A 26,515-nucleotide genomic window follows, 5' to 3' on the forward strand; every position below is an offset into this window, starting at 1 on the left:
AACAACACATTTCGATCTACAGTGTACACTTACCACATGTTGTAAATAGTAAGGTCATCTGAAACAGGACTGCGTGCATTACAGTTAAAGCAAAATTGTTCAGCAACCAAAACATTACCATAAACTTGGTGCTGGGCGTTAAGTGACTCATCAGTCACAGAAGGAAGAGACGACTGTATCCCGACAAGTAAAATATTTACATCGACAGAAATTTAGTGGGAAATGCTTTGTATTCTACTGTCAGGAAGACAAAGTTCAAAACACAAAAGGCAATTTAAAAAAAAAATAAACAGGATCTTAAAAAAGTACAGCAATGACTATTTAAAACCACGTCTTACATTATTCATATTTTAGTCCTTGTTTCCAAAAAGTATTTAACCGCTTTCCTTCTAAACACCTCCTTCACCAAATGCTTCTACAGGTAAGACAACAAATCATTCTTTTTAACGTCGAGTGATCAGGCACAGACATGATGTGGGCTATATTAAAAATATAAAAGTGGAAAGTTAACACTGTGCGGGCTGTTTTCTCAGTCGCTCATCTCCATGTCTTCCTGGTGGTGGTCATCGCCATTCAATTTGGACTTTTTGGGGGTTAGGCCTTCTGACCTCTCCATCTCCTCCTGGCCTTTGGGGGATGACGCCGAGTCAGAGTCGCTCTTCCTCTCATCGTCATCCTCTTCCCCTCCTTCCTTCGCGCTGTCATAACCTTGCTCCTCTTCATCGTAATCCCGAGTCACCTGTCCGGACAATTAGGATATAATGAAAAAATGATTATTTTTGGGGCATTTCTACTGTACTTGATAGAGACACATGACAGTTACATTAATTAGTGAAACAAAAGGTTAGTTGCCAGAAATTTCAAAACAATATTCTAAACATACCTTAACATCTCCTTTCTCACTATCAGACTTGCGGTCGCGGTCTCGCTCCTTGTCTTTGCTCTTCTTCTTCTTGCTGGCCGAGCGTTCCCGTTCATCTTTGCTCCGGTCCCGGTCCTCTCGGCGGTCCTCCCGGCGGTCCTCCCGGCGGTCCTCCCGGCGGTCTCTATCCCGTTCCTTCTCACGCTCCTTGTCCTTCTTTTTCTCTTTCTTGTGACTGAATAGGACAAATGGATCATTTCAGTGGTCGAACTAACATGACAAAGTGTATCAGTCGTTGAACTCTATTTCACTGCATGTAAAGAGTGTTTCTCACCGTCTGAGCGACGGAGACCTGGACAGCCTCTTCCTGGGGGACCGAGTTGCACTGCGGCTTCGCCTGTGCCTCCTGAGACAAAGTCAGATAAATAAATGTTAATGGTTTGGTCGTTCCTACCGAGTCGTGGACTGCAGACTTTTCAAATGATTGGCTTTTATGACTATAAAACCCATGAACCGTTTTGACGGGCTGCCTGTGATTCACCAGAGCATCAATCAAGACGCTGCTCTCACACTCACCGGGTAATGCTTCGAGACCTCCTGGCACTGCTATAGCTCTTGGGGGGCGTCTTTGACCTTTTCTTTGACTTTTCCTCCTTCCTCCTGTCCCTGATCAAGACACAAGCGAGGTTAACAACATTAGCAAACAGCAGCACCTTACAGGCAAGATGTACTGCTATCTCTTGCAAGTGAAAAAAGACTCAGCGACAAAATTCCTTAGTAGTAGTCGGCAATACATTCAAGTAAATTAATGAGGCAGCAATTTATCTACCGAGGACAACAGTGGAGATGCTGACCTCGATTTACTGCGGCGGTTTTTTTCACGGGAGTGGGACCTCCTCCTGCGTGGACTCTTGGACTTCCTCCTGTTCCTTGAATGGGACCTCCGGCGAGACCTACTCTTTGAACGTCTGCCAAAATGAAGCAGTATCACATATTAAAACATCGAAAATCACTGTCAGATATCAATTATATTGCTCATGTCTTGTGTGTGTCACTTTGTTTTCATCTAACATTGCTGGAGCACAGACTCAGTGGGTTCACCTGTGTTTTGAGCGAGATCTGGACCGCCTACGCCTCGACCGTGAACGAGAGCGGGAATGTTTGCGCTTGTCATCTTTTTTATCTGCAAAACAATGACAAGGTTCAGTATCTCCCGGGTAGTAGAGGCGTATTGCTCAAATGATGGAACACATACTGCAACGCTGAAAAAATTCCAACACAATGTTTAATTCAATAAAACATTAGCTTTTTTAATTCATTACTAATGTTTTATAAAATGTCGTGGTGAAACTGACCGCTCGGATCACGGTGTGCATCAACAGGATGTTTTCAAAACATAAATGGATATTAAAGAGGGAATTATGACCTTTTTACAACAGCTCCAAGCAGTTAATCAATAAAACTACTAATGACCAGAATTGTTTTTCATCACAAATAAATTACAATAATTTTATAATAATTTCAATTGTGTGTTTTTATGAAGTGAAATAAAAACACTGAAGAGGATAACATTCACATTTTGTTGTGTTCACACTGACTTCAAAATAGTCGCTAGCCTTGTTAGTAGCTGTTATACTCAAACAACTATGTATCTGTCTCGGTATCTGACATTAGAAATTAGTACCCGATGATTTTTTTTTTTATGCCAGAGATCTCGAAAAGTTTTCTTTTCTCTCTTTTATATTTTGTGCTGATCAGATCTGTGAGTTTTTTTATGACCCGTTTCCACACCGACAAACTGCTCCATGAAACCAGCAGGGCTTTCTGGAAAAGGGGACACCAGGAAACTGAGCACTCACTTCCAGGTTCAATGGCTGCAGAGATGAGCGACTGGGCCTCTCGGACTCTCTTCATGGCCTCTTCAATCTCCTTGTTGGAGCCATCATTCTTCATCCCCGAATTCAAGTTCAGTCCGGCCGCTAACGGATTAAGTCTGCAAGTGCCATGAATTATTTATTTATTTTTCTTCCCAAAAAGTATTTAGGCTTAATAGATAACCTGAATGAGAGTGTGCAAAGTTTCTTACTTGGGGTCCATGGACTGCATGAGCTTCAGGAAGTCGGCAGAAAGAGCCTGAAAAATAAAGAGGAAATTACCATTAGAAAGACATTTCTTTGACGCATGCAGCCACTATGAATGTGACTGACAAGGCGCTGACCTGGGGGTTCATGTTATGGCCTTGCATTCCCATGGCAGCCATTTGCTCCATGCTCGGACCTCCAAACGGTGTCCCTCCCATCTGAAACACAGACAACCTTACACTTTAAGCAGAGCTAAATTAACAGCACTCACGACAAATCAAGCATCCAGCAGACGCAACACAGCATCAAGTTTTAATTATCAGCAGCGCGTTTCAATAAACTGAATTAGTGTTACTTCATCAACAACGCGCTTTCACTATTGACGGCATCTTGTTTTCAGTTCAAAAGACTCATTTAGTATTGATTTCAATCCCACGAGGACCATTACATAATCATTGCAGATCAAGTCATCCAGAGGCAAACAAGTCCTCTTAAAAAGAGAGAAGAATCTGTCACTTTCACGAAGCGGAGCAGACCATTGGGTTTGGGTCCAAGACGTCCGGGACCGACCGGACCCAAACACAACGCAGAGTTTGGTGCCCGAGCCAATTTAAATACTTTTTTTTATACTGATACAAAACAAATAGCGCAGTACCTGTACATTAAAAACGTTTGGATTTTGCATCTTTTTAGTATCAATACTTTATTAAAATAGCACTAATCAGAGCGCAGCCACTGCATTCATCGGGGCTCAAGTTTGAAGTTTTTAAGTTTGAAAGTGTAGTTTCAAGTCAAGTGTTTTGTATGTATTTATTGTTAATATACTTTAAAGAGTTAATATATTGTTCAATTTCATGAGAAAAAAAAAAATTGCCTTTACAATAAAAGAATTTGGTTCAGGCACCGGTTTTGTTTTAAAAAGTATTGGTTTAGCGCCAATGTCGGGGGAAAAAAAAAAGATAACCGTCCCTATTTACAATGGAAAAAGGAAAAAAGATAGGAAGTCAAAATGATCTTAAACATAATGCATACTTTAGAGTCAAACTTAATCTCAAAACTCACTGATGCCAGAGGGTTAGGTGTTGGAAGAAGGCCTCCCCCCGGCATCATTCCTGCCACGGCATTGGCTGGAGCCAGCAGCGACATAGCTTTAGATTCATCAGGAATGACTCCTGGAGAAAAACAACATTTCAGTCCACGCTCCAAGCAAACATTGATGCACACTTAAAAAAGACTTGACAAGCCACCTCTGTCCAACTACTCTGTATTTAAATAATGAATAAATAAAAAAGAAATTAAAAAATGCACTTTTTTTTAATCTCTTCTGTAAATCTTGATCCCTGATTGTTTTGTGTGTGTGAAAGTATGATTGTATGATTAGCAGCTATGGATTTATAAGTCACAATACACACTGTGATCAACACTGCCAAGATTTTTTCACCTGTACTTGTTTTTTAAGTCATGAACCAAACGTAAGCAAGCACAGCCGGTTGTCCCGTGGGATGTGCTCTCAACTTTCATTAGATGTTTTATGAACAAGCGACTCGTGCCGGCTGCTTCGCTATAAAGCACACAAAAACATTGAGATACAGAAAACAAAGTTCATGATTTGGGTGTAGACAAGGGTACATTTCAACATTACTTACCATTACCAATACAAAAACAGAAAAGGTTCAGACATACTACCTTTTCTGGGCTTTTGCTGGTGGCTACTTTGTACAATTCCACGCAAAAAAAGAAGAAAAAAAACCTACCAAATAAAGTATTGCTAAGAAGCTACACTACTGCAAGGTTTTGGCCAACAGTATGTCACTAAAAACACTAAACAATTTAAAAAATAAACTGCACTAAACAGTTAAGGGCTATTTCCAGCAAAAGTTGAGATAAAATGACAAATGTGGCCAAAGCTGAAGAAATCAAACAGTAAATTCAAAAGGGAAAATCTGATGGAGATGATCATCCATGGTGCAATCTGAAAACAGGCTATTTTTTTATCTGACATTTTACATCTTTAAAAAGGGGAGAGGGAGAGAGAGAGGAAGAGAGAGACACACACACACACCCACACCCACACACACACACACACACACACAAAACAGAAAGGACACTTGAGAAACAGGATAAGGCTGCAGAAGACAAAACTGTTGGTGGCATTTTCAGCAGGGCCTGGTATATAGGGCTGGCTGAACCAGGAAAAAGAACTGTAAAACACAACAACAAAAGAAACACCACTGTTAAATGTGAGATTCACTCAACTCTTTCAGAGTTATGTGTGGAGAGGATCAATAAAAAGCATTTTTACTGCAACATCAAGTAGAGGCTTAAAACTACTTTTATCTCTTCCGTGTTTGTGAATTTGGAAATACAGATGCACAATGTAAAATAAGAGCAAGTAAATGCCAACGCCAGTTTGTGTGCTTCTCATGATTATAACTAAACTATATGCTAATTAACTTTAAAGTAATTGTGTAGCTGACGGCACACACACACACCTTCAAAATCTATCTTAGCATGCACAGCATCTGCATGCTCTGTGCTGGTGTAGGTTGTCCGGAACATTTTACCCATTAAATATCAGCATTCTGCCAATACCAAGTCCAGATCCAGTATTTATATACTGCTTTGTAATGCACTCCAATAGCCTAACCAGGCCATGATAACATTTAATAAGGAAATCCAGTTTGGATGTTTGATGAACAGCTATGCATCAAGAAAACAAAGTCACACAATGAAGACTCACACAGGTAAAGTTTTGGCTGCTTTGGCTGATTAGACCTCTTCTGATAACTGTGTGGACCTGCAAGACTGTCCTAGATTGATATCGCCCTCCCTCTATTGCTAGATTTTGTTGCACCTGTTAGGGAGGAGGGGGGGGGGGGGCAACTTACACCTGTAGTTTGGTTACCTAATCATACTCCAAACATAGCTCTGCCCAAGTTAAACCTATAAATATTTCGAGACAACAAACTGAAAACCCCATGTTGTACATGAAGCATCTTCAATGGTCTCCTACAGCATTGCATATGAATGTGCACGGATCTTTTACGGAAATCAACGACATGTATGCTGGGTAAAATAAATGATATAGTATTCCCAAGATTAAACAACTTTGTTAGAAGTGTACAAAACGTGAAAAGATGTCGCTGGAATTGACGCAAAGCAATTAACCTACAGTATCTTTCCTCGCTGACATTTGCTGACAGTGTGGATAACATGAATTGAAACGCAATATTGATATTTATTAGTTTAAGCACAGTGGGACATTTACAGCAGGCTTACCCAGGGCGCTTACTGTTCAAATATAAATAGAGGATCAGAAATGGTTCAAGCTTGAAGTCCATACCCCTATTTTGCTGAAGAGTTGTGTGGCTCATTTTGTTAATAAACAATGCCTTGAACAGAGAGAGAAAATAAAAATAAAGAGTTAATATTTGACTGCACAGAGGAGAGAGAGAGAGAGAGAGAGAGAGAGAGAGAGAGAGAGAGAGAGAGAGAGAGAGAGAGAGAGAGAGAGAAAGAGAGAGAGGGGGGGGGCTTGCGAGCCTGGTGCCATTATTTTTCTAATCTCCTGATGGCAGCAGAGGACCACTTTCAGCCAGCAAGGAAGGGACTCTCTGCAAATGACTTGTCCACTATGAAAACCACAACACAAATAACAGAGAGAGAAGTTTACAGCTAGATTGTCAAACATGGACACAAATGTACATTTCCCTTTTATTAACCTAGAAATGCCAAGCACTGAAAAGCTTAGCGAACTTCGCTTGGCCACAAAGAACTCATAAATGGCTCAGAGTGTTTTGCAATTATACCAAAACAACCTACACATTGTGATGCATATTCAGAGATAGTCATGTGAGCGAGACAAGAATAAATGAACACCCACCTTCAGCAAAAGGGACCGCGATCAAAGCTCGGTCCACGAAGACGGTGTTCGTCAGGTGTTGGGAAACTCCCACCGACTCAGACTCAAGGAACTTTACAAAACAGACACGTGAAGTCACAGGCAAGGGAGAGTCACTGGAAGAAAATACAGATATGTTGTGCAAAGAATACAAACAAGGAGACCCAACATGTCTTCTTCAAACCAACCTGATTTATTAGGTTTTGTCCCCTGGGACAACTAACAAAAGGAGGTACAATATGCAGCATTTTTCTAAAAAAAACAATCTTAAATCCCTTTTTGACACCTTCCCAGCTAGTGTGGTGCAGAGGTGCGGATTTCTGTTTTACGTTTTTATTGCTCAGATTCACCGCTTTGTTCTAAGTGATGCAATGATCTCAAAATAGGATGCCGTTTGTTTACAGACAATGCTACATATTATACCTATAATAATAATAATAATAATAATAATAATAATAATGGACAGGCTGCACACTCTCACACACTTTCTGAATTATATATACTCTGCTTCGATCAAGAAAATATCTTAATAGATTTTCTTATAACATGTTGAAATAAGCACATTGCTCATCGACAATTTTTGGGAATCAAATATCACTGCCAATCACTGACACTTTGAACCTTTGTTGTGCTTACAGTCCTCCCCATGTCCTACCTGCTGAGAAGTCATGTGTAATTCAATACAGGAAGATACAAAGCAGAGAAAAATTATTTTCTACTATAGTCAATGTTAAAACACTTTGATTGCAGTAGCTCATTAACATTCAAAGTGAGATGCTGGGAACCCAATGGATTGCCTACAGGAAGTCAATAACTAACAATATTGGCACCAAGTTGTGTCAATTTGTTCCTCTGCAGCATTTACAACATTAATAAGATGCTGCAGCAGATACATCCAAGGTTTTAACTAATGTTGATTTAAAATGTTGATAAATCGAACAATTATTTTCTCCGATAACTAAAATAATTGTTTTGTCTATAAATTTTCTGAGGGGCTAAAAGAGAAAATGACGAAATTAATAAAGTAACAATTATGTAAAGCTGAAGAAAGACAAAGGCTAATGTCTAGCATTGATCAGGATGAAACTATTAGTCAATTTATTCACATCAAATAATAATGTATTAAACACAAATATATACATTCATGTTCATAATATCATTGCAAACTAAAACTCTTTGGGTATTTCAACTTGACTAATATAATAGTTACTTACAGTGGCCACTGTTGATGAATAAAAGACACTTGGGGGATAAACGATTGTTGCAAAATAACCACAACACATAGTTGAAGCCTGGCCGTGTTGGCGTGATAAGAATGATCGATTATCAAAGACGATGTCTGTTAATTGTGTGGTTCCGTCTCGGTGTCTGTGGTAGACATGTAATTTACATAAATCCCTCACGTATGCACACAACATAATTATGACGAGCGCGTATCCCTCACGTCGTTAAGGGGAGTTGCTGCTGCTGTATTCGTAATTAAAGGCGCGGGCAAACGTTCGCGCGAGCAGCGAGGCCTAGCCGACGCCACAGGCCTCAGGAGCCTCTGTACGCTAGGTAAGACAACCAGTTACCAGTTTACAGTTAGCAATACTCACTCAGGCGGAAAAAGTTTCAGCTCCTCGATGTTTCCGAGGAATCCGAACAGAGTCCTCATCTGCTCGGACGTCGTGCTCGGGGAGACGTTCGTCACCTGAATGACGTGGGTGCTGGAATTCATTTTCGAGACTGCTAATCAAGCTACCTAACGTTAGCTGTATGCTAGCGACGGGGCTGAATTTATAACAAAAAAAGACGAGCAGGCTAATGTTTACGAGGAAAACAACCTTAGGCGATTGCAAAAACGTGCATTTTCTTCACGGAGATAGATAGATGGTTAACGTTTGCTAGTGGCAGATCGACGACGACCGTATGAAATGAGCAACAACAATGCCGCTGCTGAAAATGTCGCGAGGCAGGGATTCTGGCGCGTTCACATGCAGTTTGTAAACACGGATTTATGGATTTTACGCGAATTATCCCATTCTCGTAAAATGATGTATTTGGTTGTTTTCCGACTTTCCAATGGTGAAAAAAATATGAGCGGCATTACTACTATTTCAAAAATATTCTTACATCATATCTGACCGGTACTGTTTTTTTTAAAGGAAGATACTGAGATATAGGTGAATTTAACATTGTTATAATTATTCATAAACGCATAACAAAACAACAAAAAAAAACGTGATACATCACTTAGATTTACATACTGAAGGTTATTTTACATTTGTAAAGTCCACTTGTCAGTACTCTCTGATAAAAAAAATTAACATATGAGAGACTTTTTTTGTAAATGACCTAAACATTTGTCTGGCATTTCTGCACTTTAATTTATAGTTAGTATATTATTAGGAATTATTGTGTATGTTATCATGTTTTATTTTAACCATACTGTGAATATATTATAGTATAATTGCTGATGTAGAAACTATTTGACACATTTCTGCAACTCCACTAGTAAGTTGTTGATGTACTTTAAGAATTGTTAGAGAATATCCAGTTATTTAAACTGTGGAATCCTAAATATACAATCACAAAAAAATAAAGGCTTAAGAAATGTGTCAGGACAACATGGAAATGTAATTCCTTCGCTGCTAAGACTCACGTTTCCTACTACACGTAAACACAGCACGGCTCTGAATACGGCTGAAGCCAAAGTGGGTGTGGCTAAAAATGTGTCACAGCGTTTGCTGCTTGGCTGCTAACTTTAGCTTGTGGTCTTCAAATAGCATTAATTTCGTGTTGCTTATCTAAATAACACAGCAATACAGACGCCGTAATAAAAGAACGGCACATGTATGCAAAAAATACGTCAGCCAGTTTAAACAATCAAACAGCTGGTGGCTTTGGGGTCGGTTTAAACCAACAGCCTCGTAGAGCAACTCGACGCGCTCCATAACACGTCATCACGTGAGGCGCAAAGTCGTTGCTCGCTAACGTAGCACCCTCGCTACCAGTTGGCATGCCAACAGTTTGCTGCAGTGTTTGTGACTGCAGGTATTTACATTTTTGTATTATATGACAGTCGATACATGTCAGTGTAACGTTAGCATCGATACATGCACGCAAGCATCTAGTAACACGGCTGCAAGATGGAACTGCAGCCATTTATGAGGCGAGACGGGCAAGTGGCGGCCCTTCGGTCCTTTTTTTATTATTGCTAAATCATGTGTTTTGTACTTTGCAACAATAAGGAATTAGAGCTTTACAAGCGAAATGTGAAGGTCACATGCCAGAAGTCAGTAAATACGATTAAAACCTTCATCACTGTTTTGGGCTGGCAGCGTCATCTCTGTGCATCAAGACTAACATGAGCATTCTTTCACTTACAGGAACATGTTGGTAACGTACCAAAAACAACTATGAACTGGAACGACACATAATGAAAGTAGTCCCTTGTACACTCCCGTTCTCATGACACCAACAAGGAGATATGGGCTTCATCAGACTAGTAGCCAGAATCATGGGTAGGATCAGTACTTTCAGGTCCTACCAGTTTGTGCTTCTCCTGGCTGCTGCACTTGCTGTTGTAGCTTTTTACTACTTTGGCTCCGAGAGACAGAACTTCTCCAGTACCACTAAGAGGATCAAGCAGACCCATGCCACGCACAACGGCAACAGAAATGATGCTGACCTAACTGTAGACACCAGGCTTTCACACCCAGCTGGATTGGAAGAGCAAAGAGAGGAAGTTGGAGATGTAGGAGAGAGTGAGGGGTCCAGGAAAAGGGAGAGCGGTGACTCTGGTGACCAACGCTACCACGCACTCATGATGTTCACCAAGGTGGACAAGAGCCGGAGCCTGCAGGACAAGTTCAGGGTGGCCATGTTGTCTATGGTAAAATATGGAGACTTCGCTGAAGGAGAGATATTGGTCCTTCATTTTGTGAGCGACCAGGCCAGCAAAGAACTGGGAGAGAGGATGCTGCAGGAGTTTCTCCTTGATGCAACATTTAAATATGAGGTAGGCAGTCAAAAAAAAATGTGTTTGCACCGTGGGTCTGTTATCTGTTGATTTCAATATATATTCATTTTTCTTTTTGTGAATTGAAATAACTTGATACCATTGAGATTGTGGGTTGGTTTTTCTTACAGTTTCTTACAGAATGCAAATGTTTTTTATTAGTTCAACACTTCCGAGTCAGATGCAAAAGAGCGTTGTCAAGATAACTTCTGAAAATGAGTGTTTTTGTTGCCTACACACACCATTTAGGTTTATACTAAACTTAAAAATACTCATTCAGGTCTGATGTCACAGACATGGGGACCCAACAGTCAAATGAATAAGGGAAATGGCAAACACTTCAGGACAGCCTCTTCTGGAACAAATTCATGGTGTTGTTTCGTAGAATTTTCTTTTTTGTGTAAAGAATATAAAAAATGTTTTAAAAAAAAAGCTTGAGTGAGTAGTTTAAACGGCCCGCTGGCTTTTCACAACTCCACATGCCTGTGGATCGCTGAATGGATGGGGTATGCGTTGCAGTTTGTAGTTTTATTAAAGTTACTGAACTTGCATACTGACCTGAGCTCTAAGAACATTACTGGATGTGCTATTTAATATTGAAACACATGGGGGCAGTGTTGGCTTGCCAACGGAATCCCTCTCTTATGAGCGTGTTGCTCAGCTTCTCGGTGGCCTCTTCCAAAGCAGAGGATCATGTCCCCTCTCTATTGCTCTTTGTGTTGCATGCAATGTCAGCTGTTTCTCTTCTTTTGCATTCGTCACAGAGCACAAGGTCATAAACGTGTTTACAAGTTACTTATTGTTTTTCCCAAATCCTCCTCACCAGCTAGGCCTCTTCTCTCAGCAATGTCTCATTACAACATCTGGTGTTGTTACAGCTCTCTAGTAGCTCAGCCTGATCCCCCGCCTGCTTTGGTTGGTTGGAGGTTTGCTCAGCTTGGCATCTTGGCAGTTTTGAGCCTGTGGGTCGGACTGCTTCCTGTTCATTTCACTCTCTGTACTCCAGGCTGAAAGTATTCTAGGAGCACAGCTGAAGAGAGTGATGCATAATACTTGACAACATCTGACAAATGGTGAAGGACTGTGAGACCTGCTACACAAATAATAAACAGATCTGTTAACACTGGTTACACCAGGGTGTTAGAGGACCAGATAAGGTCTCTTTCTCAAGAACACAGTCCAAACGGCGATGCAGGGATTATCTCCCCACCCACGTCTTTCAGCCACTACGAGTAACTGCTCTGTGCATAACAAAGTTAGCCTAGATGCAAAACACATTTGTAAAATGTGTAGTACACATTATTGGCAGTATTCGCAAGTTGTTGGGGAGGTCGAAGAGTAATGCAAAGAAATCAAATTGCAAGGGTCCTTAATTAAAGGCCTCACAAAGGACTGTCCAAACCTTTTGGCAATAAGAAACCCTTTTTTGTTGTATTAACTTAAACTTCAGCAAAAGCATGATTTAGAAGCGCTGCTGTGGAAATACAGTGTAAATATTGTGAGATATTCAATCTTACTTACTAACCTCAGCCTGTAGCGCATAGCACAGCCGGACTAATACTGAATTTGACTGTGAGGCATATTGTGATCATATTGCTGATATTTTATTTGTGTGCATGTCAGCTGAAAAGTAGCAAGAAATGAATGTACAGTAATACCAAACTAGGCTTGAGGTCCTTTAGAAACGGTGTCTCCATCACGTACCTTTGCCCACCAGAGAGCACTGACGTGTCGATGCATGTTGTCATGTTTGAAATGTAAAATGTTACGTTTAGGGCTGCAGCAACGAATCAATAAATCAATTATTAAGAAAGTTGGCAACAAATTTCATCATCGATTCGTTGTGTCGCGCGATTCTTACGCCTCACAGCTGTCGTGCATTTATTGAAATTTGGTTTGTAAAAAGATGAAGCATATTTTCCATATTTTTTATGGATGTTCTAAAAATACCTTTTTCTGATTGCACCATGGTTTTCTTACTAATGGTGGACATTGAAAGCTTTATTTGAGAAGTTGCACGGGGCAAGTAGTCGTTTGTAATGCCCTGAGAGCAAGTGTCAGATTCCTCTGAGTCACTTCCCACGTTACCTTCCTTTCATCTGTGCACGGCTTGTCATTTTTAGTTTGTTCTGAAATGAACGGAAACGCGCAAAGGAGTAACTCCACTTATTGTTCGCTGGCAAGCTTAATTCAAAGAACATTCCCAACGTTGGTGTATATCACAACTTGTGGACATAGTGCTATCAGAACATGTTCCTGTAGGGTGATATGGTCCAACGGCCTCATGAATATCTTTAAAGTTCCATATATTCCCAGCGCTTTGCAGATGGGACTTTGCAGTACTAACATGAATCCCTCTGTGTTGATCTGCAGGTGTTCTTTCATGACGTGTCGGCTCTCACAAAGAAGCTATTCCCTATTGTGGAGGCCATGCAGAAGCACTTCAGCGCTGGCTCTGGGGCTTACTACAGCGACGCCATCTTCTTCCTGTCTGTTGCCATGCATCACATCATGCCTGAAAGTAAGAAAAAGCATATTTTGTCATATTTGGATCTAAAACTATGGCTGATCTACGTGTGTCTTAAGTCAATCCAAAGGTGGCCTCATGGGATCTGGTGACTTGTTTGTGGGTTGTTGTTTTTTTAAACTCTATTTTGAGTTTTTCTATCATGAGATAAAACATCTCCAGACAAAACAACGTCAAACTGTTGCCTGACCTAAATATTACATCTAAGAGAAGCAAGGTTGTTTTTGCATAACTGCTGTATGCTACTCAATACAGCTTTATGATTCTTCTTATTCTTCTCTGGTAGACCATATTTTAAGGTTATTCAGTTGCTCACTTTTCTATCCTGGCACTGCTGCTGCACAGCTGGAAACAGCAGCTTGGGCAGGTATCTAACCGACACGTGGCATGCTGCAGAGGCCCTGGGGAGCGAGGGAGGCAGGATGTGTTCTGTCGCTGCTGCCCACATTAGTGCCCCCCGTGTTGGTGCTGACGGATGCAGCCATCTCCTCTGTCGGGGTTTATTTCACTGGATGTGCAGGATGGGACACGTACACACATGCGCTTTGAAGAAAAAGTTGTCATAGGCACACATAGGGAACCTAAAGTCTCTGTCTAGCAGACAGCAGGACACCATCATATTTTTAGTTATGATTTATGCATAATAATAAAAAAGAATATAATAGGGCTTCACGTTTCATGAACAGAAGGTGCAGGGTTAGGGTTAGTTTTCCACTCTGAAGCAAAGAGTTTTTCAGCAGTTTTGTGCATAAAAAAGTATTTTCATAAACAGGTTGGTATTAGAAATCGCTGGAGCTGGAAGCTGCATTTCTTTATTTCTTAGCTTTCCACCAAAGACAGATGCCGCATGTCCACATTTGATGGCTTGTCAGCCCCTGTGGTCAAATTCAGGTTTCAACACATCAAAGTATGCTATTTACATTACTCAGAAAAACAGGCTGTCACTTCCGGTTCAAATCAAGAAATGATTGCTGAAGCAAAACAGGATGAGAAATTAAATATTGTGCTTGGTGAGAAAAGGATTCAGGGTGAGATTTTCTCTTGGCTGTCAGCTCTGAAAAGTAATTTGTGGTGAAGCTAAACATATTGCCAGTGTGGCATCTTGTGTTTGAATGACACACATTTGTTCAGAGTACTCTCTTGTACGCTGGAGGAGTCTGTCCGATGGTGTCGGGTACGAGCAGCTCACTCGCGTAAGCAATATATAGAATAGTATTATGTAGTATAAGCATAATATTTGGAATTGGTAAAATAAAAGTATTTCATTTACAATGAAGGAATTTAAATCATCACAAAGAGGCGGACTAAAAAAAACCCCGAACATAACGGATATATATATATATATATATATATATATATATATATATATATATATATATATATATATATATATATATATATATATATATATATATATATATATATATGGATGTATGTATATATATATATATATATATATATGGATGGATGTATGTATATATATATATATATATATATATATATATATGTATATATATATGGATGTATGTATATATATATGGATGTCTGTATATATATATGGATGTATGTATATATATATATATGGATGTATGTATATATATGTGGATGTATGTATATATGTATATGTGGATGTATGTATGTATGTATGTGTATGTATATATGTATTGTGCGTATAGCTGGACTGGTATCCAAGCAGGAAGTGGGATGGGTACATGTGACTCGGCTGGTGTAGAAAGTCAAACACTAAAAGGGTTAGCCGCATGGTAGGGTGCCGGCTGGTCCGAAACGGTGTCTCACGTGTCCCTGAAATGCTTATCGATCAACCACATGAGCCGTCTGCTTTGTGTCCAAGTGGTCACACGCTTCTATTTAAAGAATCTCTTTTATCTCCAAAGGGCACAACGGGGTCGTCTTAACTGAGGGAGCGGCGGTACAATTTTCCTAAAACTCTTCATTCAGAAAACATCACAGTAGACACAGAACATCATTTATGATTTGAAGACGCATGTGATGTCCATAAATAAAAATATCAGCTTGAAATTTAACATCCTCTAACTTGTGAAGTGGGCGAACTTTCTGATTTCAGCAAGTTTGATTTGGTTGTCAAAAGAGAAGAAAAAGCTTGAGGGAATCGTCAGCAGTGACCATCGATGCAGCCCGAAGAGAAAAGTGTTTGTTTATTATAAGTTAGAGATATGTGGTGTTTATTTAGTTTAGACCTATGGAGTCTATTTGTAATATTTGTATGGAAGCTAATAGCTATTATATATTACACAACAGCTATCAATAATATAATACAAAAATACTATATTTTTACTAAAGGAATACATCATTTATATGCATTTATATGCAGTCACTAGACAAATGGATAAAAAAGTATAAAACTATTTTACACCATCTGTCTTATGAGGATGGAAAATGAAATTGCACAATGGAAATGTTGTGAACGTTGTAATGAATGAAGCCGTGTTGCTGTTGGTGGAGAGCTGTTCCATGTTCACTTTCCCCTCCAGAGGGCTCGGCATGCTGGGACTTCAGTTTTCCACCTCAGGCGGCGTGGCGCCGCTGATGCGTGAAACGCTCCGCTACAGTGAGAAAGATGTTACGAGAAAGTGAGTTAGTAGCTCAACTATTTGTTGTCAAACAGACCTGAAATCTCACAACAGATGGATATAAAATATGATGATTTATTGCAATAGCTTTAAGGTTCTATCTTGATTTGCCTCTTGACAGCCATCTGTTTCACCTGCCATCAGTGCCTCTTGGAATTCCAAGATAAGCACCAAAGAGTTACCTGCTATAATCAGACCTCCCATCCTGTTTCCCCAGAGCTGATAACACAGAGATAACAACTCTTCACGTGGATTCATTGAGACAAACTGTCAGCGAGGGTCGAACAGGAGTCGGCGTGTACAAATATACAACAAGGCAAATTGCTTCAAAAAAAAAGAGAAAATTATTATAAAAGCGGCCAAAACCCAACATCAACAACTGGCTGTTAAATGTTTGCAGTGGCAGATAATATTGTAGAAGCAAATGCTTATTCTTACTATAGGAGAACTCTTATATGCTACATAATTGGACATCTTTAGAGGAGAGCGATCGCCTTAAGGCAAAATGAATGATGTGAAAAAGTACAACAAACACGGAGTCTTCTAGTCCACTCAATCCCCTTTTTATTGAAATCATAACACTGCCTTCACCTTCTCAGGACTGTTGAGTCATTGAACATGAAACCCAGCACACCACAGCGTTGTAACAACAGTAGTCCACTCTTCCTGTTATTCTGCCACCAGTTAAGCCCCGTTAGTACAAACAAACAGCGTCGGCCACTCAGAGATTACCCGCCCGAGCCCCTGTGTTGCCACAGTGCATGGAGGCATTGTGATGGCCGCTTCCTTGTTTGCAGAGCACAGAAAGCAGGTTGCCGTCGCACTGCTGAGTCTTCTTTTTTCCACAACTTGTTCCAACAGAAACCGCCACTCGAATACCTTTGCAGCAAATGTGTAGCTCTGATGGGCCCAGAGTTGCATTCATACCTTTCATCTGGCTTTGTTGAGTGTTTTCTTTTTCCAAAATGAGGATGTTTCTTTGTGATATTTGGCCCTTTTGAGTACAGTCCTGCATTGGACACCTCTTTTCTTTTCACCCCAATGGACACACCATTTGTTTTACAGATGCAAAGTTCTAGAAGCCAGACATAGATGCTGTGCTTATTTATAATGGCTTTCAAGCAACACTGGTGTCCATTGCAAAACGTTGTAGATAAAGAAAAGAAAGAAACATACACTTTTATTAGCAGTGCAACGTAAAGATGGACATTAGCATGGAGATTAGTCGAGCAAAGGCTCACATGTTGCCACGAAGACTTCCTCCTTGTTTGCACATGTATTAAACTGATAGCTAATCATCTGTTTTTGAAGTGTAGTTTCTTTATTTTCCTTCTCATGATTACATATTACACACTGGAATAAAGAATGTAACATTGTGAATACACATTGTGTGCAGCTGTTATTGGTTTACACAAGCTACAGTTGCTGGTGGCTGGATCTCACCGTGGCTTTAAAGGACTGAAACTCAAATGATGTTGAATTGAGCTCTGAAGGCCACGATGCAGACAACCCATGTAGTGAAGTTCTCTCATCTCCTCAGTGTACCAACTCTGCAGTCTTCTGCTATTACATGTTTTTGTTGTTGTTGTATTTGACAGTTTGCCTAAAGCTGACAAATGTTTCCATCAATTCAATAATCATGTTGTTGTTCCTGTATTTCCCAACCTTTTCGTCACCTTGGCTACCAGCAAAACATAGGAAACTGAAACAATGAACAGATGAGGGCCTGAATATCCTGGATACTGCCGCAACCCTTTCATCCACACAACATACTTGACTGTATGTTCACTCCCAGCTGTCAGGAGGTTTTAGGTTTTTGTACAGTCATGCCCAAATTTCTAGACATGTCGCTGCACAAACTGAGCACTTAATTGTGTGAAGCTTGTCAACGGTCTGGTCAGAGTCTCATGTTGCCGTGTATTCCTGGAAGCAGTGATTAGACAGTACTGATCATGTGCTTCTTAAATTTCTGTAGATGCTTTTCATATTCATGTGTAGTAAAGTTCAGGTTGGGTTAGCGAGGTCAGCAACCGATGTGCTATGCAGATGGTTGTGTCTAGAAGTGTCTGGTTCTCAAGGGAACCTCAGTCACACGCCTGCACGCCTCAACACACACACCTGTTCTCAGGATATTGACATTAGGGCAGCAGATTCGCTCGTCCCTTTCCGTGAGGGAAGATGAGAACATGTGATTCTCCTCCTCTTGACAATTCAATGTTACTTTGCTGCTGATATGTTGATGAGGGAAAACCGTGTATTAAAGAGCTGAACCTCCGGCTGTTCGGGGTGTTGTTTTAGACGCTCAACCTGCGTTGACTGGACGACTTCCTGCTTTTGCCACTGCAGCGCTTGTTACCTGCTTTTGATTGAGGAAATAAATTACGAAAGAAAAGAGAGAAGTTATCGTTCTAGTTATATTATAAGTTATAGTTCTTCTGGAGGCGACGCCACGCTTCCAATAATTATACACGCTGTTTTTTTGTTGGTCATTTCGCAAACTTGGTTAAAAATGAACTGTCATTAATCCTTCACTCACTGGAGCAAGCGGTCAACCGGCAATCAGTTTACACATGTTTAGAATAGTCATGGATGTTTTTTCAGTTTGATGCTGCCTTCTCAACGTGTCGTGTTCTTCTCTCAGGCCTGACGCGCATCGTGCAGCTGGACCTGGACCTGAAATACAAAACCAACATCAGGGACCTTTTCCAAGAATTTGACCAGTTTCCACCAGGAGCGGTAATCGGTATCACCAGAGAGATGCAGCCAGTCTACAGGTAGGCAGTGTGGCACAACACGGCAGATGTTAGTGATGCACATTCATCAGGACCACACAAAATACTTTGTGATAAAAATGGGTTAAGGTTAGAGCTGATTGTTGTTTTAATGGGTTAAGGTTATTGCTGAGCTGTTTGTCGTTTTAATTGGCCCCGCTTGCACACTAACAGTGATTTTCTCTCACAGTTTCTTAGTGAGAAAGAACATCTGAAGTCTCTCAGATTCACAAGATCCTCAGCAGTGTTAACTGCCACATCAGTCATTTTCCAACTAAACAAAGAAATGCAGTATCTGAGAGCAACAACGTGGCTTCTCTAATGATCCACAGAATGATGCTCATTCCAGTGTCATGCATCCAAATGTCATACTTATTAGTGGGGTGTGTGTGTGTGTGTGACCACCAAGTGCAGTGTCATGAAGGACAAGAACTGGTTCGCCTCCCAGCATATTAGAATGTTGACTGTGTTGTTGATGGATAAAAAGTATAACATGCTCTGATTTGTTCATATCAGTCTTTGTGAAGCCGTTATAAATTGTAGCCTCACCGGAGAGACTATGTGACCGAGAGACACGCTTACTGAATGTGGGATTTATGTTGTTTTAATGGAAGTAGTATTTTTCCGTTTATAATCAGGATTGTCTTTTATTCAAAGCAATAGGAGATTTGGCTGGAAATGAACTGGAGAAAAGACGGAGATCTGTCTTTACTGCTGCAATGCAACCTAAAACACGCCCGCATGGACACTGCCAATGCATGAAGTGTTTCTTTAGCAGATGATGCGGCCAGAGTCCAGTGAGCGGGCTTGTAAACCATTAGCCTGTGGTCAATGGACTTTGTTATATTTTAGTTTTCAAACTTGGTATTTGTCAAGTATTGTGTGCAATCCGCTCACCTGAAGTGTTTTCCTGTGTTCTGTGGTCTCTCAGCTCCCACACTGTTTGGGTGCTAATGGATGGAGCATTGTGCTGCTTCCTCCCACCAGCCGCATTCACAACGCATCCTGCACAGAAAAAGTTCATCGTTAGAAAAATGTCACGTCTTTCCCCAAAAGCTGCATTTATAATGTTTTAAAAACGTCAGAGACGAGACACACGCTCACAAGTGTCATCTTCAAAACCACAAACGCACAATGAGAGACATTATCCAGAAGCAAGTCGCACTTTTTGTTTTGTGTGCAGCGTCTCCGCTGTGTCACGCATCGCAATTATTCTCAAGTTTTGCTCTGTCATCATCTGTGCAGCTCAGAAGCAGAACCCTTCTAGTCTGTTTGACAACTGATGTCATTGTGACAAAGAACATAGAGGCATTTTGTATTTTTGCCATTCAAATCTCACCACTTTTCAAAAGCTGAACATTTTTACTAATGTCCAGTTTGATAATTTAATTAAAAATGATCCAAACACTATATTAAAGATATCTTATTGCACCACTTGAGGCTGATCCAACGGAAAGTTGCAATAAGTTATCGTCCTTTTCGCCAGACTCTTTTTGAGTTATTTGATATGAGAGACAGATGTAGTTAAGCAAATCATTGTAAACTGGTGCCGTTGTGTATCGACCCTGCAGTTCTTTAAAAAGTATGATGGAAAAAATTACAAGACATTTCCATTGCTTCCTGCTCGCGTAGCAGCGGCTGAGCAGCAGCCGGTTACTGAGCCGAGTGGCTAACAGCTAACAGAACTTCTGGTGCTGTTTTACCCCTCGGCTTCTCGGGGGTGGCGATGCACTCAGCTGTGTCATCCCGTGTGTTGAGTGACGCGTCAGCAGGCAGTCAATGGCAGTAAAAAACAAGGAATCAAAGGACCCCTCCTGGTCCTTGGGCGTGTAGCCATAACTGGTCACCCCAAAATATCATGCAGAAGAATGGAAGATTAGCCTGATTTGCATGTTGCTCCAGGTGGAGATATTAAAATGTTTATTATCGGGTCTATCAAAAGCTAGCTGCAGTGTTGTTTGTAAAAAATATACAAATACCTAATATCAATTAACCAAAGTAAATTGTGTCTCTATTTGTAAATGATCTTACTTTCAAACCAGAAACACGTTACATAGGTCCAGTAGCACTGGCTTAGTAGTCATGAGACATGACAGTCTTATGACACCGTGACACTTAAAAGCAAAGCACTATTCTGCTGTTCTGACATAAGAAAGTGGAACCGAATGGAAAAGTCTGTGTAAACGCTCCCTTGCTGACTTACTCACCCTGAATGTGTCTCTAGGCACGTAGTGTACGTCTTCAAGATGATAAACGCTCCACAGAGGCCACAAGACTCCAGCTACCAAACCAACAGATTGTGTAAAACTGTGTGGACAAGCTACAGCTGCTGAATGTAGGTCAGCTATAATATCAAAGCATGACTCAGAGAATCTTTTGCTCCCACGAGATTTGATCGAGCTGCACAGAGAGAGAGGAGCCCTCGACAATACGAATCCTAATTATTCTACACACTTTCCCACATGTGTGTATCTGCATCAAAGGAGCATACAGCTGATTTTATTCATGTGACTTAAAGGGTGATTCCCTTTCCTTGTTTTTTGCCTGCCTTGCAACAGCTCGGTCTGTCTTCTATCTCCTTGTGTTTTAAGACGACAAACTCCTCCATTCATTCGTGTTAATCTACAGTAGATTTATTCAGGCTTGGCCAGTACTAAGAATATTATCATACATACATGCAATAAAGAATCCTGTCCTATACAGAAAGCACTTCACTTGTACAAAAAATAAAAATAGTACACCCACAGCTCAGAAACGAGTGGTGGACTTGTTCTAAGTATTAGAACCACAGCAACATGAAAGTGCTGTTAGTTCTCCCGTATGGGGTTTATCGCCTTGTCTTGAGAGATAAATAACTAATACACACTCGTACATCAGGGGTTGAATATGCAAACATACACTCAGTGCCTGGAGAGGGAATATTCTCCCAGCTTGGGTCAACTGTACTGGGATCTGAACCGCTTGAGAGAGGAGCCACTTCCCACGCACAAGTTATGAGCTAACTAATTTGACGGGAGTTGAGGTGGTAAATTGAAGCCAGATTGTCGAAAAGCAATGTGAGATGCACCATTCGGGGTTTAATGATGCCTCTCACACATTTAATTTCACTTCGTATCACACGTTAATTTGCACTTATATATTTTCGTTAACATAAACTGGCAAACCAGCCGTGACCCATTGATCGGCAGGCTCGTTTCTATGCATTCACACTCAACATGAGGTGCTCTGCATTAACCGTTTATGGGTGACTCTGCGGCTGAACCAGCGGTGTCCATTCACAGGTTGATTTGGGATTTATAAAAATAGATTTTGCACTGGCAGGTGAGCGCAAGGTTTCATGAATCAGAAAATATTTAATTTGAATGTACGGAAACTTTTAGTGAGGTAACGCAATCCCTTATCCTTCATTATCCTTCTCACAACTCTACTTCTGACAAATAAACTGTGAACATCTGCTTCCACTCTAGAAAGCTCCCATATTTTGTAACTTGACTCAATCTAATGGACCATGCAACCTGCAAATACAGACTTGACTGGCTCATAAGCCAGTCAAGTCTGCCCCCAAAAAAAGATCCTTTCTTACACTTGTAATGCATAACATGAAGCATGTGCCATCCATACCACTAAACTATAACTTTCCTCACCAGGGTCGACTTTAAAATGACATAATAATATGAATAAATCCCACAAAAGGTCTTACCTTTGGAGATGCAAGTAACTACTGTGCATCCAAATGCTTGATGAATGCAGCGCTGTGTGTCATGGAGCTACTGAGGAGTTGGTGTGTTGGCAGGACCGAGTTGGCACAAGCATCTGGCACTTCAGCACGCTCTGACACTCCTGGAACAGCGTGTTTTCGTTCAGTGCTGTTTGTTCAGCAAATGTGGACTGAAACAGGGTTGACCCTCACTTTCTTTGACGTGCAACAGCCCGAACATACTGAGAGCCATTTAACTGTTGATGTACACGCTCCAGACGTTGCAGAGGGATGAGTGCAGGATGAGAAAGACGCGTTTTTTAATCAACACAAGAGAGGGCTTGTGTGTTAGAGAGCTGTCCGTTATTCTTGACAACTGCATGTTCCAGTCATCCTATGTTTTGTAACCACTTGAATAAATCTCTTGATAAAATGGGTAGTGCAACTTTTTTCCTTGGGTTTGGTTGTCTGTGAGCCAGAAAGAGAGGACACAAGATTCATTCATTCATGTGTTGTTGCATTAAAGGTGCTGCTGGAAATTTGGTACTGACTAGCCGGCAAGCTACTGTGGCTAATGAAGCTGCCAGTTTGCAAGCTAACTTGGCTCGCTCCATCGCTAACCCGCGCAATAAGTAAAGTTTATTCAAAAGATGGATGCACCTTGAGGACTGACTTGAGGCCTTGTTTGTGGGCACGTTTCTGTCTTTCCTCAGACACACCTTCTGGCAGTATCGTAAGGAGAACCCTCAGACCAGAGTGGGGGATCCTCCTCCCGACGGCCTCCCGGGCTTCAACAGCGGCGTGATGTTATTGGACCTCGGTGCTATGAGGGACTCGGCACTCTATAACCAATTGTTGGAGCCTAGCAATGTGGCCAAACTGGCAGACCAGTATCGCTTCAGGGGCCACCTGGGGGACCAGGACTTCTTCACCATGATCGGCATGGAGCACCCCGAACTGTTTTACCCGTTGGCCTGCGGGTGGAACCGGCAGCTGTGCACCTGGTGGCGGGACCACGGATACGGAGACGTGTTTCAGATGTACTATCGCTGTAATGGACTTGTCTATATCTACCATGGAAACTGTAACTCTCCGATACCAGATGACTGATGTAGGCATCGGACTGAAACCAAAATGGAGGCTGTGACATCTACAGTATAGTTCAGGGGAAACCATTTTCCTGCTTTTTAAATCAGGGTTGTGTTTTTTTGGATCACATAATGCTAGCGTCGTCATAGACTCTGCCCCCTGCTGGCCATGGGGCCCATACAAAGTTGCCTCAACTAAGGAGCTGCCATAGTTAACACGCATCTCTTCAGCTATAGAAAGGATGGAATATGGGTTACGAAGTTCGTATCCAGCAACTTCAAGATTTAGCAGGAATACACTGATCACGTTACAAAGTAAGCTTCCTGCATCCGTTTGGCCGTCACTGCACCTTAATGAATACGACTTTCAAGGGTACAAAACACTGCCACAGTTCCTTTCAAACGCATCTTTGCGCAGGTAGAAAAAGGGAGCTGTGAGGATTACAGAGGTTGGAAGATAATGGTGAACGAATGCGGCTGCTTGTGTTTGCAGTCTGAGGCCAAACAAGCATGTTTCGGAAAGAGTGAAGCGGCAGAGCAGACGCTGACCTACTTTAAAGTTTGTCTTGCTGTGCTTACTGAACTGCCACCCGGATTCAAAGAAATGTCAACACTCAATATTCATCAGTCAGGAATTTGTCTGAGACGATGCACACTTAATACTGCGGGTGAAGCAGCTGAATGGCCCGCCCTTCACCGTCAGTGGAGTCAAAGACGGGCCGCCGACGCTTCAGAATGAAGATTATTGCAAATCAATGCGCTCCCCTTGAATTCACCCTAAAGCTGGTCAATATTTTTTTTTCTGAATAACCATCTCTACAGCTCTAAAACACACATGGACACATTGAGTTGTGGTAAATATTGAACAATAACTTCCATTCTGAGTTTCCAATTGCACTTTACAAATTCAAAACACAATCGTTATCATCAAGGGTTCAGTTGACTAGACCGATGACGGTTTTATTGCACATTTGTTCTTTTTTCAAGACCTCTTTTTAACTGATTCTCACTCTTGAGGCAGCAATTCTTCATAGTGGTGCGTTTGAGGACCAAGATAGGATACTTTGCTGAAGAACATTGTACTTTTACTGTTAACTATGTTTTAAAATGATAAGAAGTTTCAAATTAACATATCTGTGTTTCTTTCTAGGAACCTCCTTTGAAATTAATGAGAAATGATGGGAAATAAATTACATTTGAAAAAGCATAACCCATTGTTTTGTTATTCTTACCCACCAACATAGCAGTTAATAAGTTGGGAAGTTGAAGACAACTGGAGATTCAGGATGGTGTTTATTGAGAATGATCAGCTTGAGAAAGCAGCCAAATGTTTTTTATGAATGTTAAATTACTTTCAGAGCCACATTCCTGTGACAGAAATACAGTAAGCTTCCAGTTTCTTTTAGATGTTTGTCTCTACATTATTTTACAACGTTGACAATTTGTTTATTTTGTGTGATCTGCGTTCCTAAATAAAAGATATGATAATGTCACTCTTTTTTCAAGATGTTATTGTTTTACGTGCAGTAATATTGCAGACATCAGTTAGAGGGCTGAAAACGCTTTTTTTAGTCACTTAAGGATTATGAGGTGGTAGACAAAACAATGCATGTTAATGGCGTGCGCTGGCATTTCTCGTTATCCAGATTTGTGACTTCTGGTTTGTCTGGTCGGCACTGGACATGACCCAGTTCTGCAGACGCAGGCAGCAAACACTCCATGGAGAGAAAACACATCCATCTGCCTTGACCTCTCAATGTGCTGACAATAAAATAACCCAATTTACACCTGAAGCTAAAATGCATTATGCGTATGATAAAACATCTTTTTTGGTTTTGTCTGCATTGAAATGAGTTTGCTCTTCAACAAAACAACAAGTGTTCTCTCAGGTTTTCTCTTTGGAAACCTGTCTTCAAAGAGCAGAAACTCTCTGCATCAGATAGTGAAACGGACCAGCAGGCTGATCGTGAGACACGACTCAGTCCAGAGTCCCTGAACACCACACGGCTCGAACGGACAGCCGGCTTTGTTTAAAGGACGACTCCACCCTTTGCACAGGGAGGTCCAGCTTCTCCCCTCCAGACGGAGGCATGTTGCACCACGACGCAGAACAAAGCGCTATGAACCAGCTTTGTTCCAGCAGCCATCACACAGGGGACCTGGAGCTCTGAGTGCTTTTATCATGTTACTCTATTTGTCTGTTTGTTGTAATGTATGTTGAGATGGATGCCTGGCTTTTCTACTGCTTTTTTACTGCTTTTCTACTGTTTTTACTAGTGCAAGGTACAATGATATAGAGTAGACTGTTGGAAAAGGCAGATTCACGAATTTGGAGCTTTTTTTTGACAGCAGATATAGTTTCTCAGGAATTTCATGAGTCATGGTGTAATAAGGCATAACCCATGTTTGCATGGATATTTCTGCAGCAGGTAAACAAGCAACAACTTTCAACTATTCATCCCATATTGCAAAAACACACTGCACCTTTAGCAAAATGGTGTTTTACACTTTGAAGTTCAAGTGTCTGACCCTGTAACAGCTTCTACACCCATGAAGTTATATTCGTAGGGCTGGGCATAAAACACGTGGGGTAAGTAGCTTTTCAGTGTCCTGTGATTTCTGAAAACCCCTCAGCCTGGATTCATCGCCAGACACTTTGCGATGGACCTTCAGGCGAGCAGCAGAAACAGCAGGCCGGTATAGATTGGATGCAGCAGCAGCATTGATGTATTTTCCAAGAAAGACAAACAGCTCAATGTAGAGCTCAGTGAGACTCCAACAGATTGACAATGAAGTGAAGACAACGCTCTGCAGAATCTATTGCTGCTGTAACGGCCAATCATAGATGACTCACTAAGTCAGGGACGCATTCGAAGCCAGCAGAAACATCACATGATGACGATACTCATACAGACTCACAGAAAGAGAACGGCAGAGGAACAAAGCGTGTGTGTATGGCAACAAGTCAAAAAC

The 26,515-nt window shown here is 41.1% G+C and overlaps 2 protein-coding genes and 1 long non-coding RNA gene across 7 annotated transcripts; 1 reads left to right on the plus strand and 2 right to left on the minus strand.

Annotated features, from left to right (window-relative positions):
* Positions 1–6: 6 nt before the first annotated feature.
* LOC137804756 (serine/arginine-rich splicing factor 11-like) lies at positions 7–8,811 on the minus strand. 2 transcript variants are annotated; one of them, XM_068604123.1, is made up of 12 exons: positions 8,443–8,811; positions 6,827–6,960; positions 4,006–4,115; positions 3,081–3,161; positions 2,949–2,995; positions 2,722–2,855; positions 1,964–2,045; positions 1,717–1,830; positions 1,439–1,528; positions 1,197–1,268; positions 884–1,097; positions 7–739 (listed from the first exon to the last, which is right to left on the minus strand). In XM_068604123.1, the coding sequence occupies exons 1-12, from the start codon at positions 8,562–8,564 to the stop codon at positions 530–532; spliced, it is 1,410 nt and encodes a 469-aa protein (XP_068460224.1). In that variant the 5' UTR covers positions 8,565–8,811; the 3' UTR covers positions 7–529. The 2 variants fall into 2 exon arrangements, with proteins under 2 accessions (XP_068460224.1, XP_068460225.1); XM_068604124.1 differs by lacking the exons at positions 6,827–6,960; positions 8,443–8,811 and adding an exon at positions 4,385–6,787.
* On the plus strand, positions 8,292–24,949 carry xxylt1 (xyloside xylosyltransferase 1). Of its 4 annotated transcripts, none has more exons than XM_068604130.1 (5): positions 8,292–8,401; positions 10,216–10,847; positions 13,221–13,368; positions 18,628–18,760; positions 23,168–24,949. In XM_068604130.1, the coding sequence occupies exons 2-5, from the start codon at positions 10,317–10,319 to the stop codon at positions 23,562–23,564; spliced, it is 1,209 nt and encodes a 402-aa protein (XP_068460231.1). In that variant the 5' UTR covers positions 8,292–8,401; positions 10,216–10,316; the 3' UTR covers positions 23,565–24,949. The 4 variants fall into 4 exon arrangements, with proteins under 4 accessions (XP_068460231.1, XP_068460230.1, XP_068460228.1 ...); XM_068604129.1 differs by lacking the exon at positions 8,292–8,401 and adding an exon at positions 9,794–9,880; XM_068604127.1 differs by lacking the exon at positions 8,292–8,401 and adding an exon at positions 9,876–10,007.
* On the minus strand, positions 18,084–22,583 carry LOC137804758 (uncharacterized). Its single transcript, XR_011080171.1, has 3 exons — positions 22,458–22,583; positions 19,655–19,762; positions 18,084–18,659 (listed from the first exon to the last, which is right to left on the minus strand). It is a non-coding gene; the product is annotated as an uncharacterized lncRNA (long non-coding RNA).
* Positions 24,950–26,515: the final 1,566 nt, after the last annotated feature.

This window comes from Clinocottus analis, unplaced genomic scaffold, assembly GCF_023055335.1.
Source record: "Clinocottus analis isolate CAN_PGR_092001 unplaced genomic scaffold, fCliAna1.0.p SCAF_62, whole genome shotgun sequence".
NCBI classification, from domain to species: domain Eukaryota; kingdom Metazoa; phylum Chordata; class Actinopteri; order Perciformes; family Cottidae; genus Clinocottus; species Clinocottus analis.

Excerpts from the sequence above, each read along its gene's own strand:
- xxylt1 (XM_068604130.1), top strand. The coding sequence starts at position 10,317 with ATGGGCTTCATCAGACTAGTAGCCAGAATCATGGGTAGGATCAGTACT. Across the intron at positions 13,369-18,627 it reads GCATCACATCATGCCTGAAA|GCCTGACGCGCATCGTGCAG; the intron begins GTAAGAAAAAGC and ends TTCTTCTCTCAG. Across the intron at positions 18,761-23,167 it reads GAGATGCAGCCAGTCTACAG|ACACACCTTCTGGCAGTATC; the intron begins GTAGGCAGTGTG and ends GTCTTTCCTCAG.
- LOC137804756 (XM_068604123.1), bottom strand. The coding sequence starts at position 8,564 with ATGAATTCCAGCACCCACGTCATTCAGGTGACGAACGTCTCCCCGAGC. Across the intron at positions 1,269-1,438 it reads AGGTCTCGAAGCATTACCCG|GAGGCACAGGCGAAGCCGCA; the intron begins GTGAGTGTGAGA and ends ACTTTGTCTCAG. Across the intron at positions 740-883 it reads GTGAGAAAGGAGATGTTAAG|GTGACTCGGGATTACGATGA; the intron begins GTATGTTTAGAA and ends TTGTCCGGACAG.